General features: G+C 56.9%; 1 protein-coding gene across 4 annotated transcripts; it reads left to right on the top strand.

Annotated features, from left to right (window-relative positions):
- Nucleotides 1-4972: 4972 nt before the first annotated feature.
- On the top strand, nucleotides 4973-25410 carry Pdgfa (platelet derived growth factor subunit A). 4 transcript variants are annotated; one of them, XM_060367977.1, is made up of 9 exons: nucleotides 4973-5101; nucleotides 5909-6098; nucleotides 7450-7579; nucleotides 8889-8985; nucleotides 13890-13994; nucleotides 15801-15988; nucleotides 22612-22738; nucleotides 23161-23229; nucleotides 24623-25410. In XM_060367977.1, the coding sequence occupies exons 2-8, from the start codon at nucleotides 5983-5985 to the stop codon at nucleotides 23214-23216; spliced, it is 819 nt and encodes a 272-aa protein (XP_060223960.1). In that variant the 5' UTR covers nucleotides 4973-5101; nucleotides 5909-5982; the 3' UTR covers nucleotides 23217-23229; nucleotides 24623-25410. The 4 variants fall into 4 exon arrangements, with proteins under 4 accessions (XP_060223960.1, XP_060223962.1, XP_060223961.1 ...); XM_060367978.1 differs by having other exon boundaries at nucleotides 5046-5169; XM_060367979.1 differs by lacking the exon at nucleotides 23161-23229.
- The last annotated feature ends 868 nt before the right edge of the window (nucleotides 25411-26278 follow it).

Raw genomic sequence — 26278 nt, 5'->3', positions numbered from 1 at the left:
TCAGAGTTAGGAGCATGGGGCTAGCCTTTGACCTGCTTCTGCACGCTGTGTCCTGTGTCTGTGTCCCTCCTGGGGCCATGCGGATCTGGGGCCTGGTCTCTGCCTTCCCTGGGCTCTTCCTGCAACAGTCATTCTCTTCCTAGGGTCTGTTGTCCAACATTCACGAGAGACCTTCATGCAAAGCCACCATTCCTGTCCCAGGGTCCGGTGGTCTGGGCACAGCTCTTGACATCTGAGAGCTAACTCCGCCAGGGCTGCAGCTTCCACCATCCTGGTGGGTGTCCCAGGTGGTGGTAGGGTTGGGCTTGGGGACCACGGAAGCAGCTGATGGTGTGGGGATAGTTGTGTCTTGAGGAAGCCCACGTTGGTCTGCCTGAGGGAAGAGATACCCAGGACAGTGCAGCACCAGCTTGGAACACACATTCCGGGTCGCAAAGAGCCTACTCCCTCGCTGACACTTCCTGGTTCACTGTGTAGGAACCCTCATTGACAGTGGCTGGTACCCACGATAGCATGACACTCTGTGTTCCCCTCAACTGCCTCACCCTCTCCTGAAAAAGGAAAAAAAAAAATCCCAGGTGAGCCTATGCCTGTCATGTCAGTGCTCAGAAGGTGGAGGCAGGAAAATCGTGAGTTAAAGCCACACCTTGGCTCAAAGTGTATGTGTGGGAAATCCAAACAAATTCCATTTCCTTCCTCTGGCCTCAAAGGCACGTGGTCCCTCACTGATCCGACCTGTTTCCTCCCATCATCCTCTCCTCTTTGCAGAACCTGGGACCTGCCAAGCGGGTTCCTGCCTCAGGGCCTTAACACTTGCTGTTCTTATCTTGCCCTGGAATTCTTGGTCTGGATCTTTTCATAAATGACCCCTTTCCAGCCACCTGAAGTGACAGCCATTTGCTGCTTAGTTTATTGCTTCCTAGAGACTGTGGGCTCCAGGGAGGCCTGGTGTCCTTCCACCCCTCCACGCTGACTCAGATGCCTGGCACACGTTTCTAAAGGCCGCCTTCAGAGATGCCTGTTCTAGGAAACAGCCAGGGCGAGCCTGTGAGCGGCCAGTTTACCCGGAGGAGCACAGCCAGAAGGGGAGGCAGGGTAGCTCAGGGTTGAGGCCCACTTGCTGGCTGCTACTCGGGCCATATTCCCATCCCATGTTGGTTCACAGAGGAAACACATGGGCACAGGTTCACCTCCTTGATTTGGGAGGTTTTTGTTTTTTTAGAGAACTCATGAGGTAGCCCAGGTTAGCTTGGAACTTATGATGTAACCTAGGCTGCCCTAGAATTCCCAATTCTCCTGCCTCAGCCTTAAGGGATGAAATTATAGGCATAAACCACCAGAAACAGTCCCAGATGGCATTCTTTACTTTTTCTTCTTAAAAAATATTTACTTATCTGCAGACAGGGTCTGGCTATGTAGCCAGGCTGGCCTAGAACTTGCCATCTTACTGCCTCAGTCCCCTGAGTGCTGGGATGATGGACCGGCTGGTTCCTCTGCCAAGACTGATTTCCGCAGGTCATTTTTAGTGATTTGAATCACATTGAACAGTGTGTGTGTGTGAACTGAATAGTGACCATGTTTTATTTATTTAACTTCAAACTTGCAAAATGTTAACACTATAATCCATAGTACGAAAGTTACTAACAAAAGTTTTGTTCTGGGGGCTCTTGAGAAGGCTCAGTGGGTAGGACCTGGGTTTGAGTCTCAGCACCCACGTGGCAGCTCACAACTCTCTGGAACTCCAGTTTTACAGGATCTGATGCCTTCTTTTGGCCTAAGCACCAGGCATGAATGCGGTGCACAGACATACATGAAAGATAGTCATATACTTAAAATGTTTTTGTTTTGTTTTTCTCTACCCTGCATAGGATCTAGAGTGTTGAGTTTTCATAAGCCCTAATGCTTTACAGGGAAAAGTTCTGACCAGACACACCTAAAAGGCTGGTGGCTACTGTTAGGACTACCAGACAGAACTTATTCTTTGGGCTTTCTTTCTTTCTTTCTTTCTTTCTTTCTTTCTTTCTTTCTTTCTTTCTTTCTTTCTGTGAGACAGGATCATACTATGTAGCCCAGGCTACCCTTAAGGTTGAGGCAATCCTTAACTTCATGTACCATGCCGGGCTGGGCTTTCTCCTCTCCTTTCTTTCCCTCTCCTCCTCTTTCCTCCCTCTTCCCCTCTCTTCTCCTTGCTTCCCCATCCTCTCCTCCTCTCTCTTTTCATCTCCTCCCTTCCCCTCCACTCTCCTCCCCTCCTCTCTCCTTACCTCCCTCCCTTCCTCTCTAAGAGAGGGTCTAAAGTAGCCTGGCTGGCCTTGAGCTCACTGTGTGGCCAAAGGATGACCTTGAACTCCTGTTCTCCTGCCTCTAGAATGCTGGAATTACAAGCATGTGGCGCCAGGGTTGTTTTTCTTTGGTGCTGGGAATAGAACCCAGGGCCTTGTGTGTGATAGGAAAGCACACTATCAAGATGCTCCATTCTTGAGCCTCTAGGCTTTTCCTGTCAAAAGCCACCATACATTCCTTTTCTTAGGTCTTCATTCACAAAATATTCACAAGTCCATTGTGGGCTTGCATGCTATTTTAAACATAACTTCTGTTTGTGTGTTTAAAAGTGAAAATAAAACTAGGGAGTGGAAAGCAGCCTGGAGGTGTCCTCCTACCCCAGCACAGACTTATCTTGTTTTCTGGGGAGCCTGAACTGGAAAGGCCCGATCCTTAGCCTGGGGGAAAGGGGGGGGGCAAGATAATGACATAATTAAGGCTTGTGGCTGGGCACTTTTGATCTTCAAGGACCAGAGCCCACATGGCTAAGGCTCCATTTGGGTTAATTGCCCAGAACCAAGAAAGCTTTGCCCAGAGATAAAGGGAAACTGGTGTTTCAACATTACAAATTGTTCTGGGATAGCTCTGGCAGAGCCTGGATGCCTGGGGCCCTGCTGGCCCCACATAGGCAGAGGGGGTCCCGGGGACTGCTGGCTGTGGAGGCCACCTGCGAGGTGAAGCACTGGCTTCCAGTCTTGTTATTTTTCCGGATAAAGGAACCAAATTCAGGGCAAGACAGGCAACAGAAAGCACAAAGACCAAAGCCAAGCAGCAAAGGGCAGAGGGGCCGTCTACTGCCTCTTCTTGGGACGTGGGGTCCAGATATGGTGCAACCCTCCCCATACTGCACTGCCTTCACATCCTCGCCCAGTGCAATCGCAGCCTGGGCCATTCTAACTTCCGGTGCTCTTGGAGCTCCCAAGGGGTGGGACACTTGGTGCCTGGGACTCAGACTCACCTGCCCTCTGCAGACTGGGAGCGGGGAGGGGGCCTAAGTCCCGCTGCCTCGGGGTGGCTGTTTGGAAGTATTTCACCGGGTGAAAGACCGCCATGAGCGTCAGGACTCAGGATCGGTCCTTGCAGCTAATGAGTAACAATGACTGCAATAAACGAGCACGGATAATTGAGTTCCAAGCAGCTGAAGGGCCCTGATGAGTCTCTAGGGGAAAGGGGTGCTTCACGTTTAAAATGCGGGGCTATGGCAATTTCTCGGTCGACTTGGCCGGCCTCCCTCCACTCAAGGCCGCATCTACCCCTCCCTGTGTGCTCGGGGTCTCGTGTGGAGAGGGCACCATCAAGTGCTACATGTTAGGTGGTCACGGCGGCCGCGCAGGCCCTCTCTCGGGATATTTGAAACACTTGATGCTTTTAACGACGGGCGGGCGGACACACGGAGCTGCACCCGGGGGCGCAGGAGACAGGCCGGAAGCATCCGCTCCGGGGGCGACCGGACATCCCCGGTCACCGCCAGGTGCGCCTTCTGGTGTCCCTTCCCACCTCCTGCGCCAGCCCTCCGAGCTCCTGGCCACCGAGGCCTCTTCCTCCAGGGACCCTCCGGCTGACCCCCTGCGTTCACAGTCCCTAAAACGTTGGTCCCGCTCGGGACTGGATCGTCTGGGGGTGGAGAGCGCGGGTCTGTCCCTCGCACTCGGCTCCGGGGTTGTTCTCAGCCGCTGGGGCGGGGATGCCCCGTGGAGCCCGGAGCGACGCACCTCCAGGCTAGGGCAGCCGCCGCCCACACCTCCTCCGACTGTAAAGTATATTTAGCCTCATTATCAAATGTTTGCAGTGAACCGAGTGAACCGCCTAATAGCGGCTAGAAGTGAAACTCGAATCCCAGCCAGAGGGAAGCACGTGATCTCTCCCACCAGAAGGGATCACCGGGGCGCGGGCGGGCGGGACAGGTGCTGCGGCCTCCAGCGCCTGCGGCCCCGCCAGCTCGGCCTGGCCTGACACCCGAGACCCACCCCCTCCCCACAGGCCGAAGTGAGGGCTGCTGCGGGTCCCAGGGGAAGCGGGGGGAGGAGGCGGGGGAGTCAGAGCCGCCCGGTTCCCCTTCAGGCCCCTGACGGCCTGACTTAGCGAGCCCCAGTTCTCAGAGATCAGGCGTTCGTCTCCTCGGAGGCTTCGGAAAACCTCGAGGAACGGCCGGGCGGTGTCGGGGTGGGGGTCGTTCTCACATCACAGTACCCCGAAAGCCTCAGGCGCGTGCCCCGGTCCCCCCAGGCGGCTGGCGCCGGGCTGCACGAGCTCTTACCACCCTCGCGCGGCCGCTGTTGTTGCGGTCGCTATGACGACGGGTCGCGGTTTTATTTTTAATAGCGGTCGGCGATTAGAGCAGTGCCTGCGCCCAGCTCCCCGCAGCTCCCGCGTCCCGGGCGAGGCACCCGGGCCCAGCCTCACTCTGGCCCCAGAAGTCCCCCTGCGCCTCCAGAACCCCTCCCGCCCCGCTCTGACTTCCCTGCTGCGCCTCGAGAGTAAGGGGAGAGCAAAGCACCAGGCTAGGCGGGGTCCCCGGGAACCCGCGGCCTCCCTGCGGAGGTGGCGGCCGGACGAGAGCCGCAGCCCCTCCGCAATGCAACCCGATCTTCCTCCCGGACTCCCACGTCCACCGGCACAGCGGGCCGTCGAACCGCAGGGAGGTGTCCTCGGGTCCTCTCTGCCAGGGAGGAGCCCGAGGGCCTGGCAGCACGAGACGCGCAGTACCCTCGGCGAGAGACGGTGAGGAACTCGCCTCAGGTCCAGCTCGGTGCTCGTGGTCGCCGCCAGAAGCCATCCAGTGAGTCTCCCACTCCAGAGCAAAGTTCCATCAGTCCGGACGAGGCCCGGGCTTTCAAAGACCTCGAGGTGGGGCGCTCCCCAACCTTTTCCAGACTCCCTCCTTAGGGCGAGAGAGGGCGTCCTGAGCATCCCCGAGGTGTCAGGGCAGGGGTGTGGCGATGGGGGCCTGGGAGACCGAGAAAGTCTGTGGAACAGCCTTAGATGTGGGCTGCAAAGATCCCCGGGGGAGGCTGAGCAACCCCACCCCCACCCCGCCACACACCAGGTATTTGGGGCTAGGTGAGCCGCCCCTCGAAGGGCTCTTCAGACCCCGCCTTTGAAATGCAGGAACCCGGGGAGCTGGGGATGAAAGGTTCCTGCCAGGCTGCGCTTTTGTCTGGGGACAAAGGAGATTGGGGGCGGGGGGGAGGCCGGGCCAGGGTGCAAGGATTAATCCACGCGACAGGGAGTGGACTGGACGGGCCGTATTCTCGGTTGCACCCTCCCCAGGAAGCTCTCCACAGCCTCCAGAGCACTAGGCTGTTCAGCTTTGGGATTCAAACGGTCCACAGTGCCCTAAGGCCTATGCACGGCAGGCAGCTGGCAGCGTTGGCCTTGCCGTCGGGTCACAGCCCACCTGGGCTCCGTCTCTCTCAGTGGGAGAACCGTCCAGCCTGGTCAGACCTCCGCCCGCGGGTCGCTTCCCGGCCACCGGGTCTGTGCTTCGCCTTGGCCGGAGGTGGCGCTCTGCGCCCCTTGGATGCCAGGCCGAACCCAGGAGTTCCTCACCCGGGGCTTCTTTTCTGTCTTCCCTTCCACCCCCCAGCTCCCCGTTCAGGGTACGGCTGGGCCTTCGGCCAGGGGCTAAGGACCTGGAGGGTGCAGGGTGTCAAGGTGGCGATGAGGCAGGCGGCAGCCTACCCCCCGACCCGGGCCTCGCTCCCACCTCCACACAAGTTCCTCAGTCAGGTGTCCCGGGCTTTGGCTTTGGGGCGCGGGCGCGTGGCAGCCGTCAGGTGAGTGCCCCAGACGCGCCCCTAAACCCGCCCCGCCTCTCCGCGAAGACTCACTCCCCCTCCTTTTATGGAGTGGGGAAGGCTGGAGCACGGGATCCTTACAGTGGGAAGCGGCTCTCGGGCGGGGGCCAAGCCGACTCTCATGCCCTTTTTGGCGCAGCAGCTCTGGGCGCTGCCCTTTACTGCCGCTGGGGCCCGAGAGAGAGGCGAGCCGGAGACGGCCGTGCTTCTGCAGCGGCCTCCTCCCCTCCCCGCCCGGTGCCGCAGGATTGCAGCTGGCACTGAAGGGTGGGCAAGCTCGAGGGAGGGGCGCTCCGGGAGTCCGGGCGCCTGTGGGCTCCGAGCCGCGGGCGCCGAGCTTGGATGGATTTAGCTGCCTGCGTGAGCGCGTGTGTGGCCACTGCAGTGGCGGTGGCGGCCGGGCCCGACCCGGCCCGCGAGACCCCTGCGCGCTTCCGAGGTGCGGGTCCCGGGCTCGGAATCCGGGGGAGGCGGAGGGCGGGGGCGGGGGAGGGGCGCGGCGGCGGCGCTATAACCCCCTCCCTGTCGCCGGCCGGCTCCACACGCGCGTCCTGCGGAGCCCGCTCAACTCCGGGAGCCCGGCCTGCCTGCGCCGTCTCCTCCTCCGGTCTCCCCGCGGCGGCTGCTGCTGCGGCGGCGGCGCCAGCTCGGCCCTCCGCCCGCCCTCCGGCCCGCGAGGGCGGCGGAGCGAGGCCCCGGGCGGGCTGACTGCTGCCAGGCGGCGCGGCCGCGGGAGCTGCCCGGCCCCGGCGGGCGGAGGGCGGAGCGCCGCGCCGTAGCGGAGGGCGCGCCGCGGAGGGGCGCACGCAGGCCGCCGGGCCGCGCCGTGCTGGGCCGCGCCGTGCCCGGCCCGGGGCGGCAGCGGCGAGAGGAAGGCCGGGGGACAGGCTCTCCGGGCTGCCCGCAGCCCACAGGGAGGAAGCGAGGCGGCAGCCTGTACCGGGCCGAGCGTCCAGACAGGTGATCGGCGGTACCGCGGGAGCTGGGACCACGCTCCGTGGTCCCCTCCCGGGGCTAACGGCAGCAAATATGCGGATTTACCGGCCGGGTCGCTCCTAAAGCCAGCGACGGGGAGCGAGCGCGGCGGCGGCCAGCACGGGGAACGCACCAAGGAAGAAGCCCAGCCCCCGCCCTCCGCCCCTTCCGTCCCCACCCCCTACCCGGCGGCCCAGGAGGCTCCCGGCGCGACTCTGTTCCTCCTCCTCCTCCTCGCTGGCTGGCTGTGCACTCGCTGCTCGCGCCGAGCGCGCTCCGCAGGCTCCCTGCTCTCCGCGCCACCCTCCTCCGGGCCGCGCTCCCTGAGGGATGGTACTGAATTTCGCCGCCACAGGAGCCCGGCTGGAGCGCCCGCCCCGCGGCCTCGCCTCCCTGCCGAGCTTCCAGCGCCTCGGGACGCGATGAGGACCTGGGCTTGCCTGCTGCTCCTCGGCTGCGGATACCTCGCCCATGCCCTGGTCGAGGTGGGTGCCACCCCCGCGCCTCCCTCCCCTCTCGGCTCCCTCGGCGCACGCCCCCCTCGGCTACCTGTTTCAAGCTCTGCAAAGAGCATTTCGGCTTTGCCAGGGTGGTGTAATTTAAAAAAAAAAAAAAAAATCCCAACTGGGTTCTATTTTCTGCCATGCCCAAGTGTGTCTGGTGAGTTTCCAGCGCGTTGCGTCGCTCCGCCTTGGAGAGGGACGGGGGAGCCGCGAGGTGAAGCAGTGGGCAGAAACTTCGGGGGGCTGTGGGTGCCTTTCCAGAAGGGGCAGCACGGACGCAGCGGACAATGCACTAACGGGGTGCGGACAGTGGGAAAGGGGGTGTGTGTGAACTGACCGTGCCCTGGGAGGGGACTAGGGCGGGCAGTAAGCAGGTAGAGGAGGGTGCGGCCGAAGCCCGGGACTGGGCAGGGTGGGCAGCGCCCAGCCGCAGTCCCCAGTTCCCGGTCCCTAAGCCAGTCGGACTCCGGGCCGGAGCAGTCTCCGCCCGCCCAGGGCCTGCTTACAGGTGGCTGAGCGAGGCAGCTGGGGCCGGGCCAGGCGCCGGCGCCCTCCTACCGCCACCCCCCAGTCCCCGGGAGCTTTGCCTTGATGAATGACTTTCCACAGCCCCTGTCGTGGGAACTTCGTGGTTGAGTCCCCCAACGACCCTGACTCCCTTTAAAAAAAAAAAAAACCGGGAGGGAGAGTGGGGGAGGCTGGCCGGTGGGGGTGGTCTGGGCCGGGGCCGGAGAGGCGCGAGGTGGATATTTAACCCCTTGCTTTCCCTGCAGCCTCTCCAAGCCCCAGGAAATTTGGGCGTCCTAGTCGGCGCTAGGGCCGTGACTGGGCCGGAGCCGGGAGGGGCGACCGCGCGTGCTTGCTTTTGGGGGAGCGCGAAGACCTCCTGCGAGCTCCCAGGATTCCCCAGAGGGAAATTGAACCCTCGGGCTAGATTAAAGTCCCGGGGCTGCCGTGACTTCGGTCGTGGATGCGTGACGCATTTCCACTCTCTCTCCCTACGTGTGGATTTAGCTTTTAAACCAGAAACTCCTCGGGCCCCTGGCTGCCCCCAGACACCCTGGGGAGGGCCGGGGCGCGGGTGCTTTTTGTCTGAACATGTCAAGGCGGTGTTGGGGTGTTTTTACCGAGGTCAGACAGACAGGAATGGGGTGGAGGAGTTGGGGGGTCCCCATCTAGCCCCACCCGAGCCTCTGGTTCTAGAGCCTGGTGGGGGTCGGGCGGGGCTGCCTGGCCTCTGTGGCCCCGCTGGAACCCCTGGGCGCGTCCTGACGGTGTGGTCTGCTTGCAGGAAGCCGAGATACCCCGAGAGTTGATCGAGCGGCTGGCTCGAAGTCAGATCCACAGCATCCGGGACCTCCAGCGACTCTTGGAGATAGACTCCGTAGGTAAATCGCGCCCCTGCCCCTGGCTGCGGGGAGGGCGCGGGCGGCGGGGCGGGCAGTCTGAGCGAGGAACCTACCCTGCGCTCGGCCAGGCCAGGCGCTGCGCAGGAGCGCACCGAAAGGTCAGACTCCACTCGCCGGCCATAAACGCCCAGGCGTATGAGTCAGGCGTTTCTCTAGCAGTTGCCACTTTCTCTCCCAGCGGCAGCCTAGGGCTGCCTCGCTCGCCCGGGGGTTGTTTTTGCATTTAAGGGAAACGCAGCGGGTGTGTCGCTGAAAATTCAGCTTTAGAGTGTGCCGAAAGACCCTGCCAGGTGTGTGGGTCAAACTGCCGATTTGGCCCTGGAGCGCCGGAGCTGGCCTGGAAGGCGCGTGGCGCTGGCAGCTCTCTCACCTGGCGAGGGCCCCCAGAGCATTGGAGGAGCTGGTCGGCTCGGGCTTTCTGTAAACTCCTCTCCCTGCTGCCTGGATCGCCCGGGGCTGGGTCCCTGTAGTGTCCGCAGGAGGCCGGTGTTTTTCTCAACAGCGGCCTGTAAAAAGGCGCGCCCGGGACACATGCGCTTGGGGCTATTTTGGGGGCTCCCCGCCTAGCGCTAGAGCCGAGCCACCGTAGAAAACAATTTGTAAATGTAGGGTTGGATTAGACTCACGTCAACAAGGGCTAAAATAAAGGGGTGGGGGTGGGGGTGGGAGAGGCACACGGTATGTGCTGGGGGACAGCACAGGCTTGTGAAACCTTTCTAAAATGAACAGTTGGCCTGGCTATTGTTTTTGACACTGGGATGAAAACTTAGCCGGCTTTGGAAAAAAAAAAAAAAAGGCCCTGGTGAGTTTGTCAGGAGGAGCTGAAGGCTGCCAAAGCGAAAATTCTAAGTGACGATTTCCCCCTCCCTGCAAACTTTTCAGAAAGGGGAGTGGTGAGAGAATTAAAGTAAAATCACATGGCCTAGCCATTTGGAAATTTGTACCTAATTATGGTGGTGGAGAGGCCTGAACTGTTTTCGTTGCATGCCAAAACCATTTTTTAACAAGGCGGCCCGTTTCAGTAGTTTCTTGACCCAGGAAATCCTTGGCCTGATCCTTATCAGGAGTGGCAGGCCTAGGGTTTCACTAGGAGATCAAGAGTTGGGAAAGGGGGTTTTGATCTGATCCCTTGATGAGTAGGACTTGGCTTGGGTCACTGGGGAAATACTCCCGGAGTTTTTGCTGGCCCCCAAAGGCTTTTTGGAGACCCATGGACTGCTTTCCTGCCCCGCTTAAGCCAGGGCTGGGCCTCCCGCTGTCTGGATGCTGGGGAAATGGGCCATTCACTTTCTGCCGGGACCATTCTTATTCTGTTCTCTGCAGCCACGCCTCCCCCACCCCCCACCATTAATTCTTTCAGGACTGTGGTTCTGTTAGGTTAAGCTGACGGGCTTCTGGGTTGGGGCCTCCCTCCTTGGAAGGGTCCGAAGAGAAAAAGCAGTCAGGGTCCCCTGGAGGTTTCAAATTGCTTCAGTAAGAGGGTGTGTGTGTGTGTGTGTGTGTGTGTATGTGTGTAGGGAGGAGTGGGGTTTAGGATATCCACCCTCCTCATTCCACCTGTCATACGTTTGGGGGTTCTCCATGGAAAACGTCTGGGGACCAGGTGTGGATGTGAGCTTCTGCTGCCCTCCTAGCTTCCTAGTCTTGAAGCCATGGCTAGAGGACCCCTGTGACACCAACCCAAAGTAGGGTCTTCCCTTGCTGGGCTACCCCCTGTCCTGGTGTGGAAGCTACCTGCAGGCCAGTCTTTGGCCTGTGGACAAGAGTTGCTGGTTGGCTCTTCCCATCCCCCTTCCGTTCCTTCTTGAGGACCCTTATGGCTTTGGCTGCTAGAGGAGGCTGCAGACAGCGGTGGTGGTCAGGTTTAGAGTCAGCTGGAAGGGGTCCTCCCTGGGGTGTCCCCAAGGGTGGCTTCTCCAGGTGGATTCTTGCTGTCTCTATATCAAATTTGCAGGCAGCAGAGAAAGGCTTGGGGGTGGGGGGTGTCCCAGGTTCTCCAGCCAACTCCTCATCCAAGGGGGTGGAGCTTTGTGATGGGCTTGTCCAGTGAGCTGGCAGCATCCCCATTTTCCAGATGGGGAAACCCTGAAGGCATCTCCTCCCAACCTTGCAGCTCCTTGGCTGCGTGGCCCAGCTCCAAAGGTGGCGGGATTCCAGTGCATTGCCAAGAATGTCCCTGAGCCCAGAGCATTCCATGGCAGAGTCAAGGAGCTCTAAGTGGGCTTTCAGCGAGGCTTTTGGGTCCAAAGAGTGGCATGTAGCCTCCTGTGAACTGCAGCTCAGGAGTTCAGGTTGATTGTGTGTGTGTGTGTGTGTAACGGGAGCTTTGTTCTAGAGCTGCTGGCCAGGCGCCCACGGGTCATTGAGTAACTGATATATAAACATCCCATCTCAGGCTACTCACAATACAGTAGCCAGGACAGGGCTAGTGGACTCTGTGTGTCCTTCCTCTAGTGGTCAGATATTGCCCCTCACAAAAGGAGGTGACTCCGTTGGCCCGAGAAGGGCCTCGCCACTCACTAACGCTGGACTCTGCTGTGTGTGTCACCCAGGTTGCCAGCCCAACATGCGGCAAAAGTGCCCCCGTGGCAGATCAACAGTTAGCTTGTGACCACGTATTTATGTTATTGTAAAGATATGGTCTCGTGTAGCCCAGGCTACCCTTGAGCTCTCCTAGGTTGCCAGCTCTCCCATCTCCACGTCTGTAGGGGCAGGTTTGCAGGCCTCCATCACCACAGGCTGGGGCTGGGGGAATGTGTGCTCTGGACCCAGCCGAACTGTACCCCCAGCTCGTGTTTGTGGTTTCTGTTTTTAGAGAAGGCTGTCTTGGAACTTCAGATCCTGTGACCTTACCACATCTGATTCCCCAAGACTTCTCTTGGTCTGGGGGACGGGAGGTGGGCTTTTCTGAGTAGGGGCTGTGGCCAGTCGCTGTGTCTAAATTTTTGCCTGCATTAAGTTCAGTCAGGAGATCTTGGAGAACTGAACCTAGTGGGCACCTGCTCTGGAGGGTCCAGTGTTCTTTTGGGTCTTTATTTATTTATTGTTTTCTGTTGTTTGTTTTGTTTTGTTTTGTTTTTCTTTCTTTCTTTTTTTTGAGACTGGATCTTGTGTGTCCTAGGCTGGCTTTGAATTTACTTTGTATCCAAGGATGACCTTGAACTCTTAATCTTCCATCTGCCGCATTCACCATACACCTGTCGGATTTGCCTTTGTCCTTGTTCCGTTTCTCTGGACTCTAGTTGCATAGGCCAGGGCCTGTGCAAAGATCAGCGACACCTACTATGTGCATGTTGAGACGAGCAAGGAAGGTTCAGGGGCCCACAGCTGGCACCCCGCCCACTCTCCCAGGCCTCTGGATGGACTGGATGGACCATTCATCTCTTGTTGGCTTGGCCATGGCAGGATGGTCCTCTCTAGGTCGTGACTCATCCTGTCACTTTTTTTTTTTTTTTTTTTTTTTGAGATGCTTCTTATGTTAAGTTGGTTGATGGTTGACCGGAAATTTTTACTGCATGAGCAGTTCTGATCTTATTTTGGGTCTTAAAAAAAAAAAATCCGTGCCATTGGAACATTGAGTCATTTTAAATAGTTTTTGGGCTCAGATTCATCGTTGACATTCACACCTTAGGCGAGTCTTTGCGTTTCATCTTAAACGTGTGGGTTGCAGACGTCTTGGTGGGGGAGGCTGGCGTGTCTCCTGTTGGTTTGTGGATGGTGTGGTTCCTATGGGTTTGTATCACCTAGGAGGGCTGTCTGTTTGGGGCAGAATGTGACTGAAGTGTTGGGACCCAGGGGAATGTCCCAGGAAGCTGAGTGACAGCGGTGTGCATGCCTTTAACCCCAACACCCAGGAGGCAGAGGCAGGCGGATCTCTATGAGTTTGAGGCCAGCCTGGAACAGGACAGCCAGGGCTACACAGAGAAACAAACAAAAGAGAAGAGTGTCCCTGGGGGAAAGGTGGGGAGGGGGTGGAGGAAGGGGAAGTTTGGACTCTTTGTGGTGTATAGGCTGGGAAGGCCTGACACGCAGCACTTGGCAAGGCTCTGTGTCCTCCCTTCCCCAGGAATTGCAGAATCTGGGGGCAGTGTCTGTCATGGGCCAGTGGAAAACCCAGTGGCTAAGTTTTCTAGGCTGCCCTTAACTCTGTACCTTCTGTGGGGAAGGTGCTGAACACCCGGTGGCCCTCCCTCCGTGTGTGAAGACTCCTCCAGGCACTGAGGCTTTTCTCTCACTCCCTTTGTGTGCCTCCCTGCCTTATTCAGCCATCCCCCAGGACTCTAGCCTCAGGCCCTAATTCTGCCTCACTCCCCACTCCACCAGCAGCCGCATCCCTTCGCTGTTTCTCATGGCCTCTGGCCCTCAGAGCAGGCTTATTTCAGGAACAGAGGAGGTTGGCTTGCGGCCCAGTCTGGCGTTGCTTCCGATGCCCCTCAGAGGTTAGGGCATTTCATCAAAGCCTGCCTTACAAGAGGGAGGTGCTGTACACACAACAGCAGGAGAGGCAGCGCCCTTCCCATCCTTGCTTCCCTGAAAGCAGTACTTACTGCTCCAGGCCTGGGCCCAGCTGGGTGGCCTGGGGACTTTCCTGACCCAGGACAGCCCTCCAGGCGATCCCTTCAGAGGCACATCATGAAGGAACACCTGAAAGGACTTCCTGGAAGAACCTCAGGATTTCACAGGAGAGTTGCATACTGGCAGGATAGTAGGGAGCCGGTTGGAGGTGCACATCTGTGAGCCTCGCGTGAGCAAGAGGGTCTGGGGTCCTGACTGAGCCCCTGCCCTTTGTCCTTCTGCCCTGAAAGTGGCTGTGTAAGCCTCAGCTGTTCGGGTCCCGGGGATAAGTGTGGGCACTCGGTTACTATGTTCTTCTTTACTTTTAGGGGCTGAGGATGCCTTGGAGACAAGCCTGAGAGCCCACGGGTCCCGCGCCATTAAGCATGTGCCGGAGAAGCGGCCTGTGCCCATTCGCAGGAAGAGAAGTATTGGTGAGCCTGGGGGGGTGTAGGGCAACTGGAAGAGGCAGGTTCCCCCTGGAGCTGTGAATTCCCTGCTAACTCTGGCCTCTGGCCTAGCTATAGATCCCTTCCCACCAAACAAAGGCTTCCCGGCCTCCCGCCCTCCCCGTGGAGGCAGTCCTGTTCTCCTCTCTGGAGTGTCTTCCCGCCTGCCCTTCCGCAGGCTTGTACCTGGGCCAAGAGTTTCCAGGAGGAGAACACTATAAATTCTTTAAGTGCCCGGTCTTGTCAGGGCCTGCCTGCGAGGAGGCTTCATTGGAAAACGTGGCCGCGCTTAATTTCCAGTTTCTGATGTGAGCTCCAGCGTGCTCCTGGGCGTCAGCTGCAGAGCTGGGGGCAGCCTGGAGTGTGCTGGCCCCGCGGCAGGTGGACACCTTTCCAGAGACTTGGCCTCACTCGCCTTTGGTTCCAGGGTTCTGCCTGGCTCTCATCCTGGGGGAAATTAGATTCTCCCAAGACCTATGCTTTCTCCTCATGGGGTGGAGCTGCAGGTCTGACCCACCCAGTCCCTGCGCAGCCAAGGGTGCTGTCTGCATACTGTGTGGCTGCTGGCTGCTGTGTGATCCTGGGAAAGTGGGTCTCTCTCTCTCTGAGGGTTAGTCACTAGTAAAAAGGTGAATTTTGTCAATTCCTAGCTGGCTGGCAGGGACAGTCCAGAGGTGAGGGTAGATGGGGGCTTCTGGCCATTCTGCAGCCATCCAGCTAGGACTGGACTCCTACTCCCAACTGGCTGCAAGCTCAGGCCTTTTCAAGGCACTTGGAAGACTCCACAAGGGTGGTGAGATATGTGGAGGGGGTCAAGCCCGAGAGCCCAGAGTGGGGTGCCTGGCCCAGTGTTCGTTCATGCTTTCCCCTCTCTCCCAGGGAGTCTGTGGACACCTGTGTGGCTCCTCTGGAGTGTGTCGGCAGCTGCCAGTGTGTGTGAATCCCTTGTGTCTTGTAGGTGTGGCTCACTGGTTAGCTGGCCTGGGTCTGCCTGGCCCACCACTCCTTCCAGCTCAGAGGTTAGGGTCAAGGCACCCTTTAGTATTGATAGGGCAGCGGGGACAGTGAGCCTTCCTGGTACCTCGGTCGCCTCTCCCCATGTAGGCTAGTCCCAAAGACATTAAGAGGCAGCCATTATATAGTGAGCAACAGGGTCTGGGGTTAAATGAGATTAATGAGGACTGCCTGAGGAGGAGAAAGGTGTGTGTCAAAGGGCCCTGACTGGAGCTCTTGTCTGTTATGCACACCTGGCAAACAGATGAGCGCACAAACTGGCTGAGCTCACCTGTGTGATTAGAGGAGGGCAGGACATAGCTGCCTCTTCCTTGGAGGGCAAATAAGTGAAGTTTTGTGACTTTCATAAGCAAGTTCTCAGCCTTGGGTATGTTGGGAATAAGGTTGAGCTGTTCCTCCGCTGTCCCACTTTTTGGCCTGCAAGAGCAAGGAGGGGTGTGAGGGATGGAAGCAAGGCCTTGTGCATGCTAGGCAGGGGCTCTACCACTGAGCCACACCCCTGTTCCCTCTTCACATTTTATTTTAAGACGAGACTTCTGTAAGTTGCCCAGGTTGGCCTTGAACTATGTCTGTAGCTTTGATGTGAGTTTTAGCCCTGTACATTCAGGGTACTGCTGGCAACCAGCATGTTCTTTCATGCTGGAAGCTGCCGAAGGGGCGTGGCCTGCGCAGGTGCAGCCATGGTGGGCATCTCTGGATTGGGGGAGCGGAAGTCATGTTTGTGGGCTACGGGAAGAATCCAGGTTCTCCTTATTCAGGGCACTCTTGTCTTTGCAGAGGAAGCCATTCCTGCAGTTTGCAAGACCAGGACGGTCATTTATGAGATACCTCGGAGCCAGGTGGACCCCACGTCGGCCAACTTCCTGATCTGGCCCCCGTGTGTGGAGGTGAAGCGCTGCACCGGCTGCTGCAACACCAGCAGCGTCAGGTGCCAGCCCTCGAGGGTCCACCACCGCAGTGTCAAGGTGAGCCCCGCCCTTCCGGCCACCAGCCTGGCAGAGGAGCACACGGCTCCGCGCAGGCCAGGGGCTGGCTTCAGACCTCCGGGAGTGACCCGCCATGCTTCTGGTCCCTTGTTGTGTCCCTGGGGAACTGTGAACAAATTCTCTTCTTCCAGAGCAAGTTATCTTCAGCCTAGATAGGGTGGCATCTGGGTTGGGCACCGAGGACCAACCAAAGAAAGTCCACTTAAGTTCAGCTGGCTGAGCCAGTGAGGTTACTGTGGTTCTTTCCAGGAGTGTGGGTGACTCAAAGGCGGCTGTATCACAGGAAAAGCCCACCCTAGCATTGGTGATGACGGGAGAAAGTCGAGTCTCCAGAGCTTTCTCCCCAGCTCTATCCGCACCCTACCCCCAGCAGTTGCTTATATATTGTGTGTGGAGGGGTACTTGTGAACCTTGCAACTTCCTGAGCTTCCCAAGCCTTGTGCCTTTCATTAGCTTTGTGGGTCTAACTCTAAGAGGGAGTGTTTTAATTCAGAGGAAATGACCATGTGTCACTGTGCGAGGTATTTGGGACTCACGGTTTTCGTGCATGGGCATTATCACATAGATGACTGTGAAGCTTGGGCCTGCTCCCCTCTGAACCTGTGCGTCTCTCTGGGCTCTTTGAGGCTCACATGCTGGCCTCCTTGCTGGGTGACGGAGGGTTTCCAGCCACACAGGGCCTAGTCCCTCTCAGGGCATGAGTCTAAGAACGTGGTTGAAAGCCAGTTGTCTTGTATGTGTGCGTTTCTGTGCTGTGTTGCCAAGATTGGAGCCTTTGGTGGTTCATCAGTCAGACCAGTGGTTCCCAGCTTTCCTAATAAAAGCTGCAACACTTTAATGTGGTTCCTTATGTTGTGGTGACCCCCACAATACAGTTGTTTCACTGCTACTTCATCACTGTAATTTTGCTATTGTTTGTAAATATCTGATATTCAGGATATGGCCCCACCCCCACCCCACCCCCCACTCCTCGGTTGAGAACCACTGCTCTAAGCTGGTCTGCAGTTTGGAAACTGACTCTGACAGGTTGAGGCCCTTTTGCCGACAGTGTGACCATTGGGTGGCTGAGTGGCACGTCTGCTGTTTGGTTCTGGAGAGTTTCAGGGCTTGACTGCAGTTTGGAAACTGACTGACAGGTTGAGGCCCTTTTGCCGACAGTGTGACCATTGGGTGGCTGAGTGGCACGTCTGCTCTGGAGAGTTTCAGGGCTTGGCTGAGTAAAGCCCACATATCCTGCAGGCGGCATCCTCAGGACTGGGCACCCCATCAAAAGCCCAGGGTTCCATGGACTCATCTCGGGTGAGTCCAACCCTCAAAGGTTGGGCAGGATGTTGGCTAGCAGCAGGGTCATGCTGCCCTGGCAGCCTGTGTGACCAGCCTCAGCCTTCTCCTCAGGGTTCCCACCGATGGTATATTGAGGAATCTCTGGAAATCTGCCATCTTGTTCCTTTGGGTACAGGTGCTAGACATGATCTAGGGTAGGTCATTCTGTTTCTCAATCTGTCTGGCTTCATTCCTTGCTTGCCTGCCATGGATTTGTATAGTCTAGGCTGGCTTAGAACTCTCTACCCAGGATGGTGTTAAACTTGAGGTGAATCCTCCCTCAGCTTCCTGACTGGTGGGGTTTGTTACAGGAGTGAGCTGTGACAGTGAGTTTAGGAATACTTTTTCCATGCTGGAGACTGGCTCAAAGGGATGGGGTGTGTGTGTGTGTGTGTCTCTCTCTCTCTCTCTCTGTGTTTTTAACTTGGAGGTTTTCAGGGTCTCCAGCCCCTGGGACAGTGACTGTTCGTTCCCACTGGGGTTGATTGCGCCTTTTCAGTGCTATTGTACAGGACTGTGCCTTTACCCTATGGGGCTCAGGTCAGTTGAAAGGGACCAGCCTAATCCTAGTTGGGGAAGGCGCTCTCATACTCCGTCCTAAGCCGCCCACCCATATGCACTACCGCTGCTGCCCACCCTGAACTGGGAGGGGACATCCGGCCCCAGATACTGCAGGCTCCCACAGAAGGGACAGAAGGTCATGGAACAGGAGCCCCATTGTGGATTCCAGGCCTGCAGCATTTGGGGTGGAGGCTGGTGCCGACCTGGATGGAGGGAGATGGGCCCAAAAGTCCCAGCAGAGGTGGGGCTGATGATGAGGCTCCCAGCAGCCACTTGTATGTGCCATCAGCCCTGGTTCCAGCCCTTCCTTCCTTCCTTCCTTCCTTCCTTCCTTCCTTCCTTCCTTTCCTCCCTCCCTCCCTCCCTCCCTTCCTTCTTTCCTTCCTCCCTTCCTCCCTTCCTCCCTTCCTTCCTTCCTTCCTTCCTTCCTTCCTTCCTTCCTTCCTTCCTTCCTTCCTCCCTTCCTCCCTTCCTCCCTTCCTCCCTCCCTCCCTCCCTCCCTCCCTCCCTTCCTCCCTCCCTCCCTTCCTTCCTTTCTTCCTCCCTTCCCCCCTCCCTCCCTTCTTCCCATTTCTGTGAATTAAACCTAGGAATTCTCATTACAGGCAGGGATTTACAATTGAGCCATAGCCCAGTCTCCTACTTGGGAATTCTAGGTAGATGGTCCAACCACTGAGCCACAACCCCAGTCCCTCACTGGGGCATTCTAGGCAGGTGCTCTACTACTGAGCCAAGCACCCAGCCCTCTGTGCTTTTCTTGAGACAGGGTCTCAGTTAAGTTACTCAGACTGGCTTTGAACCCACTCTCCAGCCTAGGCAGGCCTTGAACTCCTGCTTCAGCCTCTCAGTTACTGGCTGGGATAATGCCTGTGCCCTGCCTATTGTGCTCAGCATGTGCTGTCTGACCCTGAGAGCTAGCTGTGTTCTCCAGGCCCTGCTGTGGAGGCTGGAGAAGGAGGCCCCATGGCCTGCATAGTGGAGTATTTGGTCTGGACAGAGGTGAAGCTTTTCCTGTCTACATTACATGGATTGCCAAGGGGTCAGGCAGGGGTTGGGGTTGCCAAGGGGTCAGGGTCAGGTCAGCTCTGAGCCATCATTTAACCTGGCTGCTTTGCTGCAGAAGGAGATCCATCACTCAGTCTCTAACATGAAGTAAATAGCTCAGCCCAGAGCTCCTCTGGGTCAGACTCCAGGCTGCCAGAAGGAAGGTGCCCCCAACTTGGGTAGGGTCTGGAGCTGTGTTCTAGGGAAAGTCCCAGCTGGGCTCCATTAGGTGGCTCATGTGAAGATTTCAGAGAAGGTGGCCAGGCTGGCTTTAATCCTGAAGGAGCAGGTGTCATGGTCGCTCCTGGTTGAAGGGCTTGAGGTCTGAGGGGCAGCAAGGCAGAAGATGCCTATCAAGCTGTGGGCCCTCACGTCTGACGTCTCTCTTTCCACTGCTATGTGTGGGTACCTTCAGGCAGGCAGGACAGGGCTCCTCCTGCCTTTGAGACATGGTGCTGACATCCCTCCTCAGAGCCAGAGCATAATGCCCTCATGGTCAGATTAAAAGATTGTCCTGGGAAGGTCCCAGGTGTCTGGGCCTGTGCTGTGTGGTCTAGCTTCGCTCGGTTTAAGTCCAGGCCAGTAGAAAGCAGAAAAGAGTGAGGGGCTGTGCGGCCGACTGGCAGGAGGGACTGTGCCCTGTGTCCTCTCAGTCAGCAGCGGCTTTTGTCACAGATGCCACTTTCCTGAGGCTGGAGCAGTCAGGACAAGCCCTCTGTCCCGCAGGGAGCAGCCTGGCGAGGTGGCCCTCTGGGCTGGATCTGAGGGAGCTCTGGAATGCTTGTGGTGCACTGTAGGGCCTTCTGGGACTTTACGGCCTCATTTTCTACGTTCGTGGATGCGGTTTTGAAAATTTAGTATTCGTAACATGTTCTCTGGGGTGGGGGGAATGTAGCTATTTCCTGGCCAGACAGAGGTGGCAGAATGGCTGGAATCCTCACATTCCCAAGGCAGGTGCTCTCGTAAACCACCGTTTGTTTCCGTCTGATAGCCGCAGGCCTGTCTGGGAGGATGGGTGCTCCCCAGCCGGAGTGGCTCATCAGCTGCCCCTCACACAGGGGACCCCTAGGCCCGGTGGGCAAGGTGGTACCAGACCTGGAGCCAGGGGCTGGTCAGGCTGTAGCTAAAACCAGATCCCTTCTGACAACCTGGGTTCTGGGCCTGGTCAGTCTGCCCGGTCCTCCCTACAGGTGCTGTGGTGACAAGGGCAGAGCACGCCCCTGCTTGTGTCTGCAGCCATGGTCTCTCTCAGGCCCGGGTTTGTGTACTTAGTCTTGAAGTTTGCTGGATCACCAGGGACTGTGGACATCTTTGGAGGTGGGGACTGGCAGGGGTACAGCACTGCTGCCTACAGCTCCCCTTGGGACTGGCTGATGCTTTTCCTTTGGGAAAACTCTCCTTTCCTCCTACCCCAGGGCCTTTGAGGGAGGGACAACGGGGTGCCCTTCTGTTCCCTGGGAGAGTGTGAGAGCACATTTCATAACTTAGGGACTGGGGGTTGCCTGCTTCTGGGACATGCTGACTTTTGGAATAGAGTTTGGGGACTAATTTTAGTAAGGAGCCTGTGTGAATATTGACTCCTGTTGAAGCTGTCTCCTGTAGAGTGGCCCTGTCCCATTTTGGGGTGATTCTTTAATGTTGTGTCTTTGGTTGTTTTTTTTTTTTGATACATGGTCTTGCTCTATAGCCAGGCTGCCCTGGAACTCAGTATGTAGCTCAGGCTGGACTAGAAGCATTCCTCCTGCCTCAGCCTACCAAATGCTGGGCTTCCAGGCTTGCCCACCATACCCGCTTCTTTCAGGGGATACCTGGGTGGGTGTGACCACTGTCCCCATTCACAGGTTAGGTTGAAGGTATCTGGACAGCAGAGCCCACTACCCCTTAGATGGCCCTTGCTCAGGCTAGCCCAACTACACCTCAGATGCCCCTGCCCAGGCTAGCCTAGCACCCCACCAAAGCAAGACCCCTGGGCAGAAGCCTGGCACATAACTCCATTCTTACAGCTCTCAGGTCAAGACCTTCCTTGTTTTCATTGTCCCTAGTTACTGTTCCTCCTGCTTCCTGACGTAGCGAAACCTCCTGGGCTGGCCCTTGACCCCTGACCCATGGCCCCACGCCCTACACGTTGAGCTCATACTTGGCAGACTGTGTTCACACCTGAGGCACCCATTCTACTTCACACGCCCGTGGGGCACCTGGCACCCTTTGCACCCATGTTAACCATTAATGGAGCCAAGTTGGTAGCCACAGCAGAGCCTGGCCGAGACTGGTGCTCTGAAGCAGCTGCCTGGCCTGGGTGCAGAGCGCACCCCTGCTTTGGATCCTCTTGGCTCCTGAGCTTCAATAAGCCCCGGGAGAGCAGTGGAGAATGTTCCCCTACTCCGAATGCCCTCAGTCACTCTGGGTGGGCCAAGCATTGTCCCCACCACTGAATACCAAGAGGCTGCCACCTCTAGGTGCCCTGGGCCACCCAGGTTGGGTTCAGCACCGTTACAGCCTCCGTTTCCCCGGTGTATGGTGAGAGGTGAGGTAGGGGTCCCTTGGGGCTGTGCTGGGAGGTGGACAGAGCTTCGGCAGCAATTGTGTGCTGCTCTGCAGGGCTGGGAGAGTGCCTGTCCTCTGGTACATGTTCCAGGTGGCATCAAGGTTGGCACAAGCCGCCAGCCATGCTCTCCGGGTCACCTCAGGAGAGGCCTTGCTGTGCCCAAGTTTTCTATCCACAGAGGTGACAATCCCGCCTCCTCCCTGCCTGGCCAGGAGGGTTATATGAGTGCTGGTGTCTGGACTCTGTGGCAGGAGGCCTGGGGAGTTCTCTACACAACGTCAGGCTGGAGTAGAGCAGGGTACGAGGCCTCCCGGCTGCAGCTCTTGGTGGTGGTGTGGTGTTTGGGGGCAGGGGTGTTAAGCCACTGCTGTGTGAGCGTGCTGTGGGAGTGGAGTCGCGGTCCTGTGCTGGGAGCTGTGTACAGCAATCTCATCCATGTCTGTGTGGTGGAGTTGCACACTGTGAATGTGACAGCCTGGAGTGCCCAGCATCCGAGCAGGACTATGGAAGGCTTTGCCTGGGAGTCTAGAGTCCAGGACCGCCTGATGTATTGCCTATCTCTCAGAGACCGTGGGTTGGGAGGGAAATGACCTGAGTGAGTCCCCTCCCTCGGCAAGCTTTGTAGCCACACTGCCGTCTCTAGCCGAGGCTCTGTTTTCTTCACTGAGGCCGCACCCACCAGAGTGGTGCTATGCTCTGCCATCCTGTGCCCAGCAGCCCCCCCTTTCTTTGATGACACCCTTTAGGTCTTTTGGGCACTTATGGGTCTCGTGTATGTCAAGCTGGCCTCAGCACTCTGTTGCCAAAGATGAGCTTACTTTCCAGTCCTCCTGGGTCCTGGGATTGCAGGCTTATGCCGCCACATTCAGTTTACACGTCGTTGGGGGTAGAGCTCAGATTTGTGGATGCTAAGGCAAGTGCTCTGCCAGCTGAGCTGCAGCCCTTGCTGCGTAGCCCAGTCTGGTCCTGAGCTTACGAGTGCTGGCATGGCAGCTGTAGGCTCAGCATCGACGAGGGTTCATTTTGAATGGAAGCAGGCCTGAGCTCAAGGGCTGACAGGGTTTGGGGTGAGCCGAGGTTTGCCCCCCTCAGGCACACGGTACTGACACTGGCTTTGTTCCCTTGGCAGGTGGCCAAAGTGGAGTATGTCAGGAAGAAGCCAAAATTGAAAGAGGTCCAGGTGAGGTTAGAGGAACACCTGGAGTGTGCATGCGCGACCTCCAACCTGAACCCGGACCATCGGGAGGAAGAGACGGGTGAGTGGCCTGCACTGGTTATTTGCTCTGTGGGGTCCTGAGGGAATTGGGGCGCTGGGCTTAGCCAACTTAGTCACAGAGTGATGGGAAAAGTTGCAGGCCTGGAACTCCCAGCTTTCCTGCTGGCCTGTAGATCTAGAATCAGGTTAGCTGTGCCTTCTGGGGGCCACATCCGATGGGACAGTAGACGCTGGATTGAGGCTGTGCCCTGCTGTCTGGGGTCTCGACCTTCATCCTGCCAGCATGCCTGAGCCTTACCAGCCGTCAGGCAGTCCAGGTGCAGAGAGAGCCCCGGAAGTGTCTGCACCAGGGTGGATCGGGGCTTTCTTTCTGAAAGATGACCACCTCCAATATTTATTGCTGTGGCTTCCCTCCCTACACCCTCTGGAGGCCACTCACCTTCCCTGCCCTTTCCTTGACAGGAAGGCGTAGGGAATCAGGTAAAAAGCGGAAAAGAAAAAGGTTAAAACCCACCTAAGGCGGCCAACCAGGTAGGCCCTGCCCGCCGGGTGCGCTGGGGGACTCCCTCGCAGGGCTGGGACACAATCGGAGCAGCGAAATCAGCTTCCGTGGGCCCTGATTGGCTCGGGGCTCTGTGTGCTTCCGGGGCTGCTGGGCCGGGTCTCCTTGCAACTACAGCTTTGCCGGTCTCTTGGTCATTGATCAGGCACACCCAAGTGCCCCATGGTGGGAAGGGTTGGGGGCTCTGCTGGAGTTGTGGGGTGAGGGGCTGCCCACTGCACTGACAGATGAGAGCACCAAGGCTTTTCCAGATGACAGGAGGCTCCATGGATCTGAAGAGCTTTAAGCGGGCGGGGCAGTTGGCTCTGTAACCAGGAGCAGCATGAGGAAAGGAGGTGGAGGTTAACAGTCCGTGGAAAACCAGGAGGGGTGGCCGGAACAGGGGTCATTGGTCCTTTCTACTTGGTCCCGTGGATTCTGTCTTCAGAATGACCCTCAGGACCCGCAATCTAACTAACACAATCTAAGCTGGAAGAGTCACGTCGGGTAAAGAAGGGCTGGCTGGAGGGCCTCTTAGGAATGCTTGTTCCAAACCCACCCAGTGACGCCTGTTTTTCCCCGGAAGTGTAGGGAATGTAGGTGAGGTATGTCATTTTTCAGACCTGTCCTGAGTGGCGGCTTGTCTGGCTCAGAGGGCTGGAGCCTGTCTGGCTGAGCCCTCCCTCCTGGCACACGGGACTTAGGGGCATCCAAGACAAACAGTTATTCTGGGCAAGAGAGTCCTCAGAGATAGGGTGTCTGAGAGTCCTGGCACCCACTGGACTGTGGCTGGGGATGCCTGTCTTGGGCATGTGGCTCCGATGGGCCTGCTGCTGACAGAAACCCCTTCCAAGTGAGAGGCAGGTGTTCCCGTGGCTGCCTGTGTCCAGCTGGCAGCCCGTCTCCAGGCTGGGAGTGAAGGCCTTGTTGGTTCTTTATGGAACTGGGATGTAAAAGTTTGTGATAGCCTCTGTCTCCTCATCAGCACCAAAAAAATAAAATCATAGATCTGCTTAGTCCTGGAGACCCACACACAGGGTGGCTGGTGGCATCCATTCTACCTGTTACTTCGTGGCCCAAATTGTCTGCCAGCCTCTGATAAGCACAAGCCATAGGCCAGAAGAAAGGAAAATGGAGGAAAGGGCAAAAGGAACTTTCTATGCCTCGGTTTCTGCATCTTTGCAATGGGAGCATGGGTTCTTCTGTGAAACGCAACCAGCCTAGTCCTCATTCTTAAATTGGGAAAATTTGATTGAACCCGAAATTTTGATTTTGTTTTCTCAATTACACATCAAGCTCTTATCTTAAGACATAAGTTGTGTGGGGCTAAGCCGCCCTGGTGTTTTATTTATCATAGCCTCAACTCTTACTGTCTTCCCACAGATGTGAGGTGAGATGAGCCGGCCGCCCTCTCCCGGGACACGGATGTACGTGGCGTGTGACATTCCTGAACATACTATGTATGGTGCTTCATTGCCAATGTGCGTGCGGTCTTTGTTCTCCTCCGTGAAAAACTGTGTCCGAGGACAAAGAGACAGTGACCGTTTGTTCAGTGTGACATCAAAGCAAGTACTGTAGCACTCGGAGAGACGGTGAGAAAGCTTCCTTGTCACAGAGAGCGAAAACAAAACCACAAAAAAAGAAAAAAATTAAAAAACCCCCACCACGAGAAACGAGAAAGACTGAGGTGGGCAGCGGAAGGGCTGCTCTGCGGGACTGAAGCTGTCGCCATTGCCCTGGACTCTGCCCATGGGCACAGGTGCTTTCGCTGAGGACACCCGGGGCCGGGGAGGCTGCCCGCTGGCTCCGCGAGGTACAGGAAGCTGAGCAATGGGAGATGTCCGTGGGCCTATCCGCCACCTCGCTTGAGTCTGCCTGAGACTGATGGCCTTACGTGGAATTCCTTTTTCCTTGTCTTTTTTTTTTTTTTTTTTTTTTACACCATAAAGTGATTAAGCTTCTTTTTATTCTTTGCCTAGGTTTTTTTTTTCTTTTCATTGTTTTTTTTTTTGTTTTGTTTTATTTGTTTGTTTGTTTTTTAATCTGTTAGATGACATTTTTTTGTCGATAACACGCACGAGGCTGCTGAAAGTTGGGACAGCGAGACGGTTATTTTTTTCCTAGCCAAACTAATGAGGTGTATTAAAATAAACATGGTATACCTACCTGTACATTTCTGATGCGCCTCTGGCTTCCTGTGTTCCTCAGCCCCTTAACGTTAGCTTCTGGCTTGAGTCGTGTGAGAGAACTATGTGGGAGTCATTTCAGTTGTGCGCCCTCCCCCCACTGCCGTCCCCATCCCCATTGCTAAACAGCCTCCCTGGCAGTGTGGAGACCCGGCTGAGATTACTTCTTAGTAAGTGGTTGGGTTTCACTGTGAGACAGAGTTGTGTGCATGTGCTTTCCTTGTTTTGTTTCTGTAAAGGTGAACTTTGTATTTTTAATGTTATCAGTTTATATACCTGAGAGCCTGCGATATATTTTTTTTTAATTTTGAACTAAAAGGAGAAAAAAAAAACCAACAAACTTACTGCATATCACATGCATGCTGTGGTCCTGTTTTTCTAGTTGCTTCCTGATTTGAGGGTGTGAAAACCTGGGCATCAGAGAATCAGGGTTGGAGAAGTGACAGGCTCTCTGGCCTGAGTTCCTGAGTGGAATGGGACCAGAGCAGAGGGGACTGTCTTACCTGCAAGCCCGAGCACCCTCTACAGAGCCAGCCAGCTGGGAGCTTGGACTCAGTCACTGGGCAGTCAGATGGGCCCCCTGGAGCCTGTGGCTCAGTGGCCATCAGATGTCCCTGTTGCCCATGGCCAGTGCGTTCTCCTGGGAAGTGTGGGGTGTGGCAGCTCACCCTTCCAGTGCTTTAGATGGACACTACCCAGGTGATCAGCACGGCTCAAGGCCTGGAGGATTGTGCTGCAGGCCAGGCCTTAAGCACTCCAGGCTGATCTGTTGGAAGTCGAGCCACAGCCCAGTGTTAGGTCTTAAATGGGGAGTCAGAAGCCCGGTGCTCGTGGGAAATCCCATCGGCTGTGA

This window comes from Meriones unguiculatus, chromosome 15 (assembly GCF_030254825.1).
Source record: "Meriones unguiculatus strain TT.TT164.6M chromosome 15, Bangor_MerUng_6.1, whole genome shotgun sequence".
In the NCBI taxonomy this organism is placed as follows: Eukaryota; Metazoa; Chordata; class Mammalia; order Rodentia; family Muridae; genus Meriones; species Meriones unguiculatus.
The sequence above is the reverse complement of the archived record's forward strand: the minus strand, read 5'-3'. Positions and strand labels throughout refer to the sequence as shown.